This window comes from Glycine soja, chromosome 4 (assembly GCF_004193775.1).
Source record: "Glycine soja cultivar W05 chromosome 4, ASM419377v2, whole genome shotgun sequence".
NCBI lineage: Eukaryota > Viridiplantae > Streptophyta > Magnoliopsida > Fabales > Fabaceae > Glycine > Glycine soja.
The window spans coordinates 42,737,400-42,751,862 of NC_041005.1; the positions used below are offsets into that span (position 1 = coordinate 42,737,400).

A 14,463-nucleotide genomic window follows, 5' to 3' on the forward strand; every position below is an offset into this window, starting at 1 on the left:
GGATGTTTACAATTCAGTATGTTATAGCAACGAGGTGAAATTATGAAAATTTGGAGATAAAAATTTGATTTTTAAATTTATTCATCCTAAAGGGGTGGGTTGTGAAAAACTTAAAATTGAAGTTCAATATCCTTTTATGATACAAAGCAAATGAATGATGCAAAATTATAGAAAGAAAAGAGTTATAAGGTTAATATATTGTTTAAAAACAAGAATCTACACTTGGTGAAAGGTGGACCACCTTTTGAAAGTGTTCATTTAATGTATGATTACTTGTCTTTCCCTTGTTTTATGTTTTGGATAAAATATTATGTCTAATATATTGTAATAGTTTATTTTATTAATACATTTGACATGTATCTTAATTTTGAACTATTAATTTATTTTTACTTATTTGTACTTTTTTATTTGTTATTCTTTATTAAATAATTTAATTTTGTTCTCATATTAAACTAAAATTAATATAAATGTTAGTGCATAATAAAAATAAAATGTTAAAATATAATAAATTTAGCGTAATAGAAATATAGACTCACATCACAACGTCTATGTTTCTGCTCGAATTAATATTAAATAGAACTTCCTACATTAATTTTTGTTTGTATTTTATAGACCTTCCAACATGGTTATTCATTCATTTCGAAAAATTTCTAATTTTCTATGGTCATAATAGATAATAAATCATTCTTAGATGTTATAAAATAATATTGAATTGTATAGTAGATAAAAAATGAAATTTGACTATCATCCATGTTGAATTAACCTTTTGTTTAATTTTTTTTATTTACACATGATATAAATTTCTTGGAATTTGACACACTTTAAAACACTTAAGTGATTCAGTTTGATTCGGTCTTCGAATCCCAAATCGCAAATCAAACCGAATCAGGGGATTTTAGAAAAAAAAATTACCCAAACATAATCCAATGAATTTTTATTTGAGCAATTTGTGATTTTTCAGTTTTTATTTTGATTTGGTTGGATTCTGAACAATGATCCTACCCACCAACCGCAAAGCAGTTTTTTGACGAAGGAAAGAATAACGGCTTTCTCTTGCCGGCTTGAGACAAACGCATGCTTAGTTTTGAAATTTGAATTTCGAAAAACCGAGGGAGCCTCTAACGTTGAACCTGCAGCGCTTGCAAAATGGGTCCATCAAGCCCCACCTTGGCCAAACAAAACCCTCAAATCTCAATTTTTCATCGCTGTCTGATTCGATTTTAAACGCACCAAAATCATCCACCGTCGTATCATATCCGTTTATCAATATAGCCTCTGTTTTTTTTTTCCACGACAGCGTGGTCAAGAAGATCAACGTCTCAAAATTTTGAGTTTTTCCCGCCCAAAGCAAAACGAGACAACACAACAACCTTGTTGTAATATAAATCCAAACGACACAACATCATAATCATTCAGTTTCACACACATTTCACATATCTTCTCAAGTTCTTTTCAATTCAAAATCAAGATATGGAAGAACCCGTCATGGAACAACAACCCTCCGCTGCTGCCTCTGGTATACAGTTTCTCACTCTCACACCCAACTTTCTATTTTCGTTTTGTTTTTTATATGATATCATAGTATATACAAAAACAATAACAGTTTTAAATGGGTTTTGTTCTATTATGGTTATGGTTCAGGGAACACTGCCAGACCCAGGCTTCAGAAGTACGCACTCCGATCTGCCAATAAGTTGAAGGAAGAGAAGTCAGAAACTCCCAATTGCTCCATTCCTACTTCTGAAACCATGAGGTAACCAAGCAACCCGAATAATGTAGTTTTTTTAGTTTAGTTTTATACACAGGGTCATCTAATAATAAATTATCATAATTTTCTTTTTTTTATTAATAAATATTAATTATTATAATTGTTAATTTTTGTTAACAAAAGAGAATTCCAACCTACCTTCTCTTCTCTTCTTCCTTTTCTTCTCCCTTTATCATTAGACCAACCTTATATCTTAGTAACATGATTTTGATAATTTTTACTGCAATTATCTTAAAAATTATAATTATTATAATTTCTAATTAGTTGACAGCTTAGGGATTTTAGACTGAAATGCATAGAAATTAAATAAAAAAATGTAGGGTTTGTTTATTTGGGGGATGATGCTTTGTGTATCATTTCCTGTTTTTAATTTTAATTGTAGAACTGTCACATTGTTACAATTGTTAAAAAATGTATACGAGATATACAACTTATGATTTTGGTCAATTGTAAATCTTGTAAATATGTATATGTAATATGCAATATTACCAAAAAAAAAAAAGATTTTGGACACCCAAAGAGTGTGTACACTATACACTGAGAGTTGAGAGAGATAGGAAGAGAGGAGGGATAATTGATTAATAAGATTAATGATAGATAAAGAAAAAATGAGAGGTATTGATGAGACAATTTTGGGTATCCAAATATCACTATTCTTACCAAAATTTAGTATTTTTTATCGGGTGGCTCAATTTTTGATATATGTGTATCTTTTAAAAAGTAGCATTTTCTTTTCAGGGGGAGAAGTGTAGGTGCTTCAAGTGTAAGTAAAAGTGTGAGTGTTCTTGATTTTTCTGGCAAGGACAAGTCTGGTAGTGCCAAGCCACCCAGAAGGCTCTCAATTCCTGCCAAAACACCAGCCACTTCAAGACCCAAGCTGGGTGGCAACAGTACCCCAATCACTGAGACTAGAACTGGGAGGAGTGCTTTTGGTCAAGGCAGAAGCAAAACACCAATTTCAGACATTTCCAAGACATCTTCACGAACCAAGTTAAATCTCCTAACTTCGGCTTCGTATTGGTTAAACCAGATCAAGCTCTCTGAATCCGCGGCCAAGCACTCAATTTCACTTGGCTTCTTCAAACTAGCTTTGGAGGCAGGATGTGAGGTACTACATAAATCAAATATCAAATAATCAATACAGACAAATATACATGCACATCTATATGGCATGCCATATTATCTAAGGACAAATTACATCTATAACCCCAGAATTTAAGCATTTACATCTAAGGACATACAGACCTTTAGCAATTAATGTCCCCTTTCTATTAATAGATTTACATTTTGCTGATAAATTATTACATAGCCATGTAACCATTTAGAAAAAAGAGTTATCTGTCATGTAGAGATTGGTTGAAATTACATGGTTCCAGACCATTTAAAAATTTCCCTTGTCACACAACTCCCTGATTATCAATTGAGGGGCCTCCACGTGAGGTTTAAAAAAGAGGGATATTACTTAGTTTAAGGAGTATGAATGTAATTTGTCTTATTGTTTATTGGCAAACATACTTATGTGCAAATGCAGCACCCTTATTTGTTTGCTCATTCACCGAGCCAATTTTTCTAATGATTTATTTTCTTTGGATATCAATCACAGCCTCTCGGGCCAATGCAAGAAGGGCTAAAATCATATGTGGGCAGACATCAGCTTGATGGTCTTGAAGAAACTGTGAAAGCATTGTTTGAGAGCTATAACATCTCAGAAACAATGGAGCAGTGGCAGGTGTCTGAGACTATTTCACATGTGCCAGAAGAGGGAACTCGGTCTTCCGATGATGATGTGCGTAGCTCTTCTTCTACCATGGGGACTAGAAAACTGAAACCAAAGTGCTTAAACACTGATTCTACTCAACTCACACCTTCGACAGAGTCAGCAAAGAAGGAGACAAGTCAAAAGAGTAATCCTGGATCCAGGTTGAGAGGGAATCTCAGCACAAACACCACAACTCCAAGGCCTGCTCTAGACAACAGGAATAATAGGTTGGTTAAAAAATCTGAGAAGCCAAGCAAGCAAGAACCAAATAAGGAAAAGGGCATGATAAAGAGGCAGGGAAAGAAATCTGATGTTAAAGAAGGCAAGTGAATTATTTGTGCACAGCAATATTTGTTTTATGATATCTATGATACATTTCTAGTTCTGTTAGTCTAAAACTTACATGATTTTGTTCTGCTCACAGTTAGCACTCCAAAGGGAGGCAAAGAAAATATGGTAAGTGGCTTTTATTAAGACTTAAGTCTAATTTTTAATGAGTTGATGCACTAGTAAAATATATGGCTTTTATTAAGATTTAAGTCTAATTTTTAATGAGTTGATGCACTAGTAAAATATATGGCTTATGTTTTTTTGCTACTCTTGTAGGAAGCTCGGACCACTGAAGAAAACAGCGTGACAGAAGTGGTGTAAACAATCTCATGTGCTTGTATTTCTGAAATTCTGATTCCCCAACTTTGAAGTTTGCCTAGGGGGTGTTCTCTGTGTGGAGCGTGCTTTTGTATATTGTATAGGCTGCATTTCTCTTTGCTTGGTCACTTGGCATATTGTGTTTGTGTCCTTTTATTATACAATTGCTAATCAAACCATACTGTATTGAATGTTATTGTTTGTCTATAAATGATTCCATACTATTTGTGAAGGCAAAAGATTTAATTCGACATAAAACTTTATTTTCTTCTGTATTATCTTCTGTATTAGTTTATGTGAATCTATTTTATAATCCTTTATAATGTAAAATGATCATATGCCCATGTTTAGGCTAGGCATTTATATATGCTGTAACACTGTCAACACGGGGAAAATCATTGAACACGCAACATTTATGTTACCTAAAAAAAGAATCATTCTACAAAAATATTTAAATTTAATAAGTTATGCCTTGACAGTTATCCTGTTGTCTAATTACAAACACGTATGAAAATTTTGTTAGACTTTTACAACATTTTAACATCAATTATACTAAAAGTTATACCAATAATAATTTTTTATTGATTGATAGTGTAAAATTTTACACTAACAATAAATAACCATTAAACTCAATCAAGTGCATATTTATCTTGTCATCCTTGTACTTTGGTATTTTCATTTTAAAAAAAAATTAAATTTAAAAGTTAAATGCATACATATTTTTGTCTCGCTATCTTTCGTTTGTATTTCGGTTTCTTAATTTTTGTTCGAAGAATAAAATTGTGTAGCTAGGATAGCACCTACAAACATTTCAATTACGTCTAAATTCTTGCACTCCCTTTCTCCACCATACTAGTTTTTATATTTGATCTGAATTGACCAAGACTAGTGGACTACCCATTCACCCTCATCAATTTTCCTTCTCATCCGCGATTGTCTAATGTATCCTTGACAATAATGTCAGAAATTAGGGTATCAAAAACAAATTCAGGATGGACACCCAAAAGGGCCATTCACACGCAAGTTTCACGTGAAAAATATCCATATGATAAATTGATAATGAGAGCAAATTATAATCACCAAATAAAATTCCACTTTTACTAGCATAATAATTAACTCAATATGGCGCATACAAGTACGCAATTACCAAGGATGGTGGAAAACAATGTCGCAGAGGGGTAGAAAGGGTAAATCATTCATGATCCAATGCAAACCAAAATGAAGCTAATTTTCAAAAACCATTGCGCGATCATAACCAATTCAGCAAACTACAACTTCTTTGTTGAATGTTTGACAACAATCCAAAGTAAATTGACACGCATAATTCTATTTTACATTAACTGACATATGCAATGCAAAAGCTACAATAAATTAAAGATAAGATGATGCTATCATTCATATCAGAAGAGAATATATATTTGATGAGTTTGCACAATCATTCTTATATATAGGTGCCACCACTGCAACCTAATTCATGCCCTCAAAGCTTCCTGCATATAAGGATGAACTTAGTCGGCTGTCCAACTCTGCTCCACGATTTCCCTCACTCTTCGATTGTATTCACGCTTGTTCTCGCTAAACATTCGAGCTGCTTCAGAGTTTGCAGGAGAATTTGGGTTGGGATCACAAAGCAATGACTGCAAAGGAGGAAAATTACCTTTTAGAAAATAATTAGAGCATGATGATTACTACATAGCAGGATAAATGCTATATACTTTTTTTATTTTTTTTTATTTCAGGAAATAAAAGTGCCAGACTTCTGAATGCAATGTGTTGATGCCAAATAGTAGACTTAAGATGGTGTATGCACAATGTTGCTGGGATGGTGAGTTTGCTTCTAGGATCAATAGGTGGAAGCTAAGAAAACAAAGGGTACCATAAAGTGTGTGTAGGAAGAAATCATAGCATAAACTACTGGAATCACATTCCAGTCAAATGCACCATCCACTTGTGCAAAAAATAAATAAAAAAATCCAAAGCAACTTATATATCCCTCCAACACCAAGAGCCTCTGCAACATACAGAAGAAGATATTTGAATTGGGCAGATACATCAACCAATCTCCAAAAACCCAAGTAAAACTTAGCCCTAAATTGTTAAGCAACCTCAGTGCAAACGGCGGTAGCTACTTGTTTCATAACTTTCAAAGAACATAATAGAAACCATTTGTATTTAATCCTATCAAGTACAAAATGTCCAGACAAAAGCCTCAATCTCAGACATGAGTTGGGATGTTCCAAAAAATTACTTAGGTAGCCTTGGACGAGGCTTTTTATTTCAAAGCTACACTTAAAAAGTTAAAACTTAAGAATAATACCTTGAAACAAGGCTGAAATTATTTGGTAATTTTATATTATAGCTTAAACCCTCTTAACCAAACCTTTCTTGCTCACACACTCAAACCCCTTCACCTCAACCAGCCACCTCTGCAGATCCCTCACAACTCACAAGCCCATGGTCGCTGTTCTGTGAATCAAGACCCACCATGCTCAGTCCTAAAACTAGTTCTACCAGAGCCATCGAAGATGACCAGTAGGACCAACCAACCCCCATTCTGAACTGCCCAGAACCATCCATGTCCATCACTTGTGTTAGAGCCAAGCCCAGCCACTCCAAACAACGAATTACTGCAGACCCAAGTCATGCTGGGGAAAAAAATGCACACAATATGTACCAAAGACAACACACAAATGCACCATATAGAAATAGTGAAAGATACATATTTTAATGTTTTATTTTCACGAAAACTCCAACAAAATATTCACCATCACAAATAATATACAAGTTTTCTGAACAAACTTGAAAAACCCTCCCCAGATAATGTTTCAGCCTACAAACCCATGTCACTCAAAATTTACAATGAATGATAGACACTCCCTCACTCACAAACAATAGTCTCTCTCACATCTGTTGGACTCACATCTCTTCTGCTTGGGTACATGGCCCCTCTTTAGGTTGGGATGAATCTCCTTATCTCAATGACCTCTATTTATAATGGTGGTGAATAACCTCTAAAGATTTCATGGATACACACCAATTAATTATTAATTATTTCTTACAATTCCAAGAATCATCTCCATTAGAAATTATCATCACACACTAGAATTAATGTTTGAAAATTTGCAATTGACATTCCCAACAAGTCAGCACCATTGGGAGTTGTGAAATGTGAATGGTGTTGCTCATTGCTAACTCACTGTAGGACTAGGATGTCAGGTACTTGGAGATAGATAGGAAAGAGAAGCATGTTTTCAACTTAGAGGAATAGAATCTCATCCAATTAACTTCTGTGGAAGCCCCCTTTCATTTTTTTTTTAATTCATCAAAACATCTTTTATTTTAGAGCTTTTATAAAATGGTATTTGGCCAATCACACATTTTGACAGGGATAGAAGCTCAAAAATAGTTGGGTCAAATGCTAAAGCCATCTCAGATAAGAAGACAAATTATCAAGAAATCATATCAAAGAAACCAACTCATGTTTCTCAAAAGTTACAGAAAAAGCTGAAATTGCAAGAAAGGTTCACCAGGACACAACTCATCAAATCAATTCCCTATGCATGGTAAAAAATCCAGCAAGCTCTGAGGTCCAGGAAAGCAGATGCCCCTAACCACATATTTTCCCAAAACCAAGATGACCATGAACAGTTCCCCACTCAGAAAAAGCTCAAAAAATGGATACAAAGAGGGGTATACCAACAAAATGAACCTCTAGGTACATACATGAATAATATCACCAGGTTTTGGCCACCAACTACCGAAGGTGCATAGGCTTATAGTATACCTCTGAATTAATAGCAGTTTTTCTCTAGAAGTGTAAAATAGATGGCTTGGATAAAATGAGTCGAAATAAATTGGATGGGTAAAAAACAAAAATCTGTCCACTTGTGACCTATTAAAAATGTATTAAAAACAGAAATGCTAGTTGCTACGAATATATTAAATTTTAATATATGTACATGTCAATAAAAAATCTCACCAAAATTACTCTCATAATGAGCACTGTTTTCAGAAGAACCTGCAATTGGCCTCTATTTCTATGACCATCATTGATCCAATTTCTTAACCCATTGTTTTTTAAAATTGATGGATGGTTTATTAACCATCCAGAAATAAATGTTGATCTAACCCATTAAGTTTTATTATGATTGAGAGGATTGGTTGGATTTATTCATGGACTGATTGGATGGTTACTGAATAAATGATGCAATTGCCACCTCCAGTTTTCCCCTAGAATATCCTATTCCGACAGAAGGTCCATCATCAAAATTTTCCCAATACTCTGAGCTACATTGAATAGGATTTTCTTATAGGTATATAATAGGTAGGATACTTAATAAACATTTCATTCTGAATGTAATAAGCACACACAAGAAAAAAGGTCACTCCCTTCCAATTGCCAAGACTTTTGAAAGTCTTTTGTCAAGAGGATTTCAAAATGAAGCAGTAAATGAAAGATAGCTGCAGATAGGGAAGGCAAAATTCACTGTTAAGGCAGATACCAAAAGAGATTTCCCCAGTATTTTTTGACCTAGACTGCAAATAGGAAAACTATTTTCCATCTACATGTCAATGACAATCCTAGATTAACACTTAAACTCGGAATTCTCAAAATAATTATCATATTCTTTCAATTAAATTAACAAGATGCGAAAAGAGAAAAATTGTTGATGGTGCCATAAGCATAATAGAGCATGCGGAAGATGTGTCATGGTGAAGGTACTCTCCAAATAATTGTCCTAGACTCCTAGTGTTTAAAAAAAAAAATCATTCTTGGACCTCTAGAGATCGTCAACATACACAAAGGCACATTTCGTAATAAAGGGCAATGCTAACTGCTATGTGTCAACTCTAAGACCAATAGGCATAACTAAGAAGCCAAGTTACAAGGTTTCATTTCAATTTGAGCAGAGCAGAACAGTGTGACACCGTACAGATCAAGAGGTAACTGACTATTAAAATGTAGAGAAGAGTATAACTTTTTCGGATTGAAAGAAAATGAAAATTTTAGTGATAGATTTAATGATGTACAAAATATCTGCTTGCTTAGTTCATTTGTAAAATATACAAATGAAATACTAGATGATACCTGGATAGATGTGAGTATAGCAGCCACATCATATATAGGACTCCACTGATTTTGTAGTATATCCAAACAAATACTTCCATCAGCATAAACTACACGAAGTTGAAAAAATGAATTAGAGCTACACAGCTAAATTTATTGATACTCCAACGTAAAGATTTTCCACCTAATACTTACTATTTGGATGAAACATGCGAGACACAAATCGCACAGTTGGTGGTTTATTTGGATAATCCTCAGTAAACTGGAGAGTCAACTTGAACGTGCCTGAATAACTCAAAATATGACACACAGTTATGTAACACACAAGATGGAAAAAGAACCTGACACTTGACAAACATTTCAAAATTGTTTTCTAGTAAGATCTTCGGTAAAGAAATCCACTCACCTCCATCCCATGGAGTATCATCAGGACTGCAATCCAAAGCAGTCAAGAAACCAAAAATCACTTATCCATCAGTAATTAAACAACATAAGAAATTAAAAAATAGTGACCAATTGACTATAAATTAAAACAACATTGGACCTATATCGAATTTGAATTCAACTCACCCAAATATGACAGCATTCCACAGCATTATGTTGTTATCCTGGGGGGCACCGCTGATCCCTGCAGGCGGGTCTTGTTGCAGCCTCTTGAAGTCTCTCATCAGCCTCTTCCTAGCAGGAGTCGACATTGTCGCCACCTTGAAAAACCAACACTCACAATAAGGAAAAGAATAGACTTGAATCAATCGAGTGTATTTAAGGGGGCAAAAAAGCCTCCAACATAGCAACACCACATAAGAATCAGGCCCAAAATTACTCAAATGTTTAAAATAAAAACAAAATAAATTTCACCGGAAAAGAATAGTTCATAATTCATACAATACTTACATATAATTAAACAAACAAAAAATCATCAGATTTACACAATCAAATAGTATTAGCATTAAGAGAACCAGACAACATAGGGGAAACGAGGGAAAATCCAAAAACATTTTTTTTAAAAAAATAAAAAATTGCAACCTAATGAACCCTAGAATTCACCAGGAAAAAAAATCCTCCCCGTTAGTCCTTGAGCAACAACTTCAAGCCCGAAATAGAATCTTTAATACCCCCCCCCCCCCCCCTAATTTGACATCAGAACTTCACGAAACCCCAAAATTACAACATAAATCAAAGAAACAAAGGGCTTGGAAGCGGATCAACGCGGTACAGAAGATGAAGCATGCAATCGTGAACTTGAACCGGAAAGACTAACAGAAAATAGAATCGGAAAAAGGAGAATTGGCAAACCAGGAAGGGAAGAGCGAGGGCGCGAGGGTGATTGAGGTCGAAGTGGCGACAATAATATGAGAATGATGAGAAGGAAGAGAAAGAGAGGGGTTGTGATTAGGGGGGGGGGGGGGGGGGGTGGGGGCAAATGATATTTATCGTTGATTTGTTTAAACAAAACAAAAAAAGAATGGTACTGCTCCGTTGTCGGCTTCGCGTAATGTGGGTGGGTTCGGCTGGTTTGGTTAATCGCTTTTACTTTTACGCCTTGCCGCTGCCGCTGGCCCCTTACACGTTTTACGTTACAATTATTACCAGCGCTGTTGACAGGTAATTTTTCACGCTTTGGTTAAAAAAAATAAGTATTTTATTTTTGGTTTAACTATTCTGCCTGTTCTCACTAATATTTTTAATTAGGTGATGAATATTTTTAATTAATCAAATCCCTAGTGAGTTGGATCTTGGAGAACAAAGGCTCATAGGTACTAAGATAGATAGCAAGATTTATTGAGCATTTACGGATGTACTTATAAATTATTCATCAATAAAATTCTTACATAACGAATTTTTTCTATCTTTTAATGGGGTCCTCTTGAGTCTTGACTAACTGTTGCTAAAAAAATTATTATTACATAATTTTTTGGTCTACAACGACGGTGAGTTTTGCTAGGGTTTCAGAAAACAATGAATCTAGTTCTTCTACTCAAGAGAATGATCTTCTTATACGTAACAATAAAAAAAATCAAAGATAACATGATGACCAATGGAGGGGTTGGAATATTATCATATGCAGACCAACTTCTAAAGTTGATAGGAGGTGTTTTAGGTTGTGGAAGTTCGATGGAAGGTGAGGGAAGCGATCTATTGGAAAAGGTACCGAAGGAGGCCTTAAGTACAATGGATCAAAATCTAGATGGACCTGCGATTCCTTTGTCAGATGTTGAATTGCTAAGGTTCGCATCTCCTTGGTTGAACACTCTAGTGGTAAATGTTTTGAATAAGTGGGTGAGTTTTAGAACCTTGGAGGCGAAGCTTCAACGCAGTTGGGCATGAAGTGGAACTATTCAGATCATTGATCTCCATGAAGGCTTCAATCGGGTGGTGTTTAGTAATACGGAGGATTATAATTTCGTGTTTTTTGAAGGACCGTGGATGTTTGTGAACCACTACCTCATTATTCAAAGATGGAGATCATTCTTCCCAATGCATGCAGAAGAGACGAAGAAGATAGCGGTATGGGTCAAGATTCAGTGTCTCCTTATTGAATTATATAATGATGTGTTCTCGTCAAGAATTAGGATGAGTTTAGGCAAGTTTCTCAAGTAGGATAAATTAACATCAATCCACTCCAAGGGAAAATTTGCAAGAATGTGTGTGGACCTAGATTGGATAAACCCTTGAAATCTTATATTTACGTGAGAGGGTTTAAGTTGAACCTGGAGTATGAGGGTCTTCACTCAATTTGCTTCCGTTGTGGTAGAGTTGGACACAAAAAAGAGCAATGTAGTGAGATCATGGTGAAGAAGGTCGTGGCTGCTGAGAGTGAGGTGGGAACGTCGATGATTTAAACGGAGAATAAAGCAAAAGAGCATGTTGACGTCATCCCTACAATAAATGTGCCTCATAATTCAGAAAAATCAAATCAATCTATTTATGAGGAAAATCCATGTTTTGGAAATTGGATGATTGTCCAACGTTATAAGAGGAAAAAAGAATGGAATGGCAAGAATAAAGAGGAAGTCGCAATTGGAAGCATTAAAAAAAAGGAATGAATACCAATTCAGTTACCAAATTAACCAATTATGGTAATTTGGGGACGAATATTGACTCTAAATTTAAAGCGTTGGTTGTCAACGAGACCCTAGCTAATGATATAATGGATACACAAAATGTTAATGAAGAGGGGCCTAATAATAATGCAGATTTTAATATAGCCTCGAATAATCATGGAGGAGTGAGTGTAGATCATGTGAAAACCAACTACAGAGAAATGTCTAAAAGAGAGGTGGGCCCATCCAAGTATCCAACCAATGTGGCCCAAAGTGACACCAAGTTGAACTAAGGCAAGCCAAATCGAATCGACAACGCTTAGGGAGGAAAAAACCCACAAGGTGGAAAGGGAGGTGAGCTGAAGATAGGAGGAAAGTCTACATTCAAAAAGAATGTTCATCCTATTGTTAAACATAAAGAGCAAGTGGGAATGAAGGGTTAGAAAGGACAAAATTACCATTGAGTCTAGCGAGACCAATAACAAAAAACGCTCATATAAGGAGAGCCTACTCCTTTTGAAAACGTGTGAAGTAGCAATCAGTTGTACAATACCGCCAATGATGGAAGTTCACATGACTGAGTATGCCATTGAGCTGGTGAATAGGAGGAAACAAAAAGACCAAATGGAGATTGAGCAATCTAAAAAGGAGAAAGTGATTGACTTAATTATGGTCAATGATATTTCTGGCCTTTCAAAGGCCAACACCAACTGATGTTTATCATGAATGTGTTAGCATGGAATTGTCGTGGAACTTGCTCTCGTGGTTTTAGGCCCCTTATCAAAGATATTTGTAAGGAGTATGAAACATCCTTATTGTTATTGTTGGAGACTTATGCTTCTAGAGAGTCTGGACAACGGATTATTCCAAGGTTGGGATTGGATAGTCACTTTGTCTAGGAAGGTAGTGGTCAGTCTGGAGGATTTTGGTGCTTGTGGAATTCTGATATGTGGAAGATCGAAGTCCTTCACAATGACCACCAGTTTGTTCAGTTAAAAGTCTCTTTCAAAAAGCAAAGTCCATGGTTTCTCACAGTAGTGTATGGTAGTTCTAAGCTACAACTCCAAAAAGCACTTTAGGAAGCTTTGATCGATATTGCTAGCTCTATTAGAGGTCCTTGGGCAGTCATTGGGGACTTTAATACAATGCTCATGATCGAAGTGGTGGAAGTGCAAACCCTTCTTGGAAGGGGCACAAGATTTACAGGAAATGATACCTGAAACTGAGCTCATTGATGTTGGTTTTTAGGGACCTGCTTTTACTTGGTAGAGAGGTAATCTTCTTGAGCGTCTTGATCGTGTTTTGATTAATTTAGATCAACGGATAAGATTCCAAAATGCTTGGGTGATTCATTTTTCTTTCTTTAAATCAGATCATAGACCCGCTTTGATTAAAATGACTTATAAGAGAGATAAGAATAAAAGAAAGAGGTCGTTTAGATTTATGGCTTCATGGTTGATGCATGAAGATTTCAACTCTTTTATTAAAACGACTTGGAATCCAGATGTTGAGTGCACGAATCGTATTCAAACTCTTCAAGAAGCCCTTCATAAATGAAATAAACATGTTTTTGGTAACATATTTATTCGTAAAAAGGAATTTCTTAATAGATTGGATAGAATTTCACACCAGATGCGATCTCATAATGATATCTGGTTAGAAGAAAAACAAAAAAGTATTAGGCTTAAGTACCAAGAAGTGATGAGACAGGAAGAAATTTTGTGGTTCCAGAGATCTAGAGCTAAATGGTTGTCATTTGGTGATTGGAATACACATTACTTCCATGGTTTGACTGTTGTGAAAAGGAGGAAGAACACCTATGAAGCCATCCTAGACCTAGATGGTAATTGGGTGGAAGATGTTGCCTCTCTAGAAAGGTTAGTTACTGAGTATTTTTCCAATCTTTTTACTTATGACTTTGTTTACTATCCTTATGGTGTTAAAAGTGCTTTCCCAAAGATTCTAGACCACAAGATGGTTTCCAAAGAAAATTAAAAATGAAGAAATTAGAAAAACTCTCTTTTCTATGGGGAATTTCAAAGCTCCTGGTATGGGTGGTTTCCAAGAAGTTTCCTATAAAAGCTAATGGGATGTGGCGGGGGTTTCCTTTTGTGGCCTTATCTGAAGTATTTTTGAAGATCCCACTAAAATTAAAACCCTCAATGTTGCCCTTATT

At 35.2% G+C, this 14,463-nt stretch overlaps 2 protein-coding genes across 4 annotated transcripts; one reads left to right on the plus strand and one right to left on the minus strand.

Annotated features, from left to right (window-relative positions):
• Positions 1 to 1,118: 1,118 nt before the first annotated feature.
• Positions 1,119 to 4,453, plus strand: LOC114409745. Its single transcript, XM_028373322.1, has 6 exons — positions 1,119 to 1,516; positions 1,642 to 1,753; positions 2,507 to 2,876; positions 3,372 to 3,849; positions 3,952 to 3,983; positions 4,134 to 4,453. The coding sequence occupies exons 1-6, from the start codon at positions 1,471 to 1,473 to the stop codon at positions 4,176 to 4,178; spliced, it is 1,083 nt and encodes a 360-aa protein (XP_028229123.1). The 5' UTR covers positions 1,119 to 1,470; the 3' UTR covers positions 4,179 to 4,453.
• A 924-nt stretch (positions 4,454 to 5,377) lies between these two features.
• Positions 5,378 to 10,684, minus strand: LOC114409747 (ubiquitin-conjugating enzyme E2 2). 3 transcript variants are annotated; one of them, XM_028373323.1, is made up of 6 exons: positions 10,540 to 10,684; positions 9,814 to 9,947; positions 9,650 to 9,675; positions 9,439 to 9,528; positions 9,265 to 9,353; positions 5,378 to 5,812 (listed from the first exon to the last, which is right to left on the minus strand). In XM_028373323.1, exons 2-6 carry the CDS (start codon positions 9,936 to 9,938, stop codon positions 5,684 to 5,686), a joined length of 459 nt encoding a protein of 152 aa, XP_028229124.1. In that variant the 5' UTR covers positions 9,939 to 9,947; positions 10,540 to 10,684; the 3' UTR covers positions 5,378 to 5,683. The 3 variants fall into 3 exon arrangements, with proteins under 3 accessions (XP_028229124.1, XP_028229126.1, XP_028229125.1); XM_028373325.1 differs by lacking the exon at positions 10,540 to 10,684 and adding an exon at positions 10,291 to 10,521; XM_028373324.1 differs by lacking the exon at positions 10,540 to 10,684 and adding an exon at positions 10,270 to 10,405.
• Positions 10,685 to 14,463: the final 3,779 nt, after the last annotated feature.

What these genes read in the sequence shown, in the direction of transcription:
- LOC114409745 (XM_028373322.1), top strand. Translation starts at nt 1,471, where the DNA reads ATGGAAGAACCCGTCATGGAACAACAACCCTCCGCTGCTGCCTCTG. An exon ending in CCTACTTCTGAAACCATGAG is followed by an intron (nt 1,754 to 2,506) that starts GTAACCAAGCAA and finishes TTTTCTTTTCAG; the next exon opens with GGGGAGAAGTGTAGGTGCTT. An exon ending in GAAATCTGATGTTAAAGAAG is followed by an intron (nt 3,850 to 3,951) that starts GCAAGTGAATTA and finishes TTCTGCTCACAG; the next exon opens with TTAGCACTCCAAAGGGAGGC.
- LOC114409747 (XM_028373323.1), bottom strand. Translation starts at nt 9,938, where the DNA reads ATGTCGACTCCTGCTAGGAAGAGGCTGATGAGAGACTTCAAGAGGCTG. An exon ending in TCGCATGTTTCATCCAAATA is followed by an intron (nt 9,354 to 9,438) that starts GTAAGTATTAGG and finishes AACTTCGTGTAG; the next exon opens with TTTATGCTGATGGAAGTATT. An exon ending in CTATACTCACATCTATCCAG is followed by an intron (nt 5,813 to 9,264) that starts GTATCATCTAGT and finishes CCTCCTTTGCAG; the next exon opens with TCATTGCTTTGTGATCCCAA.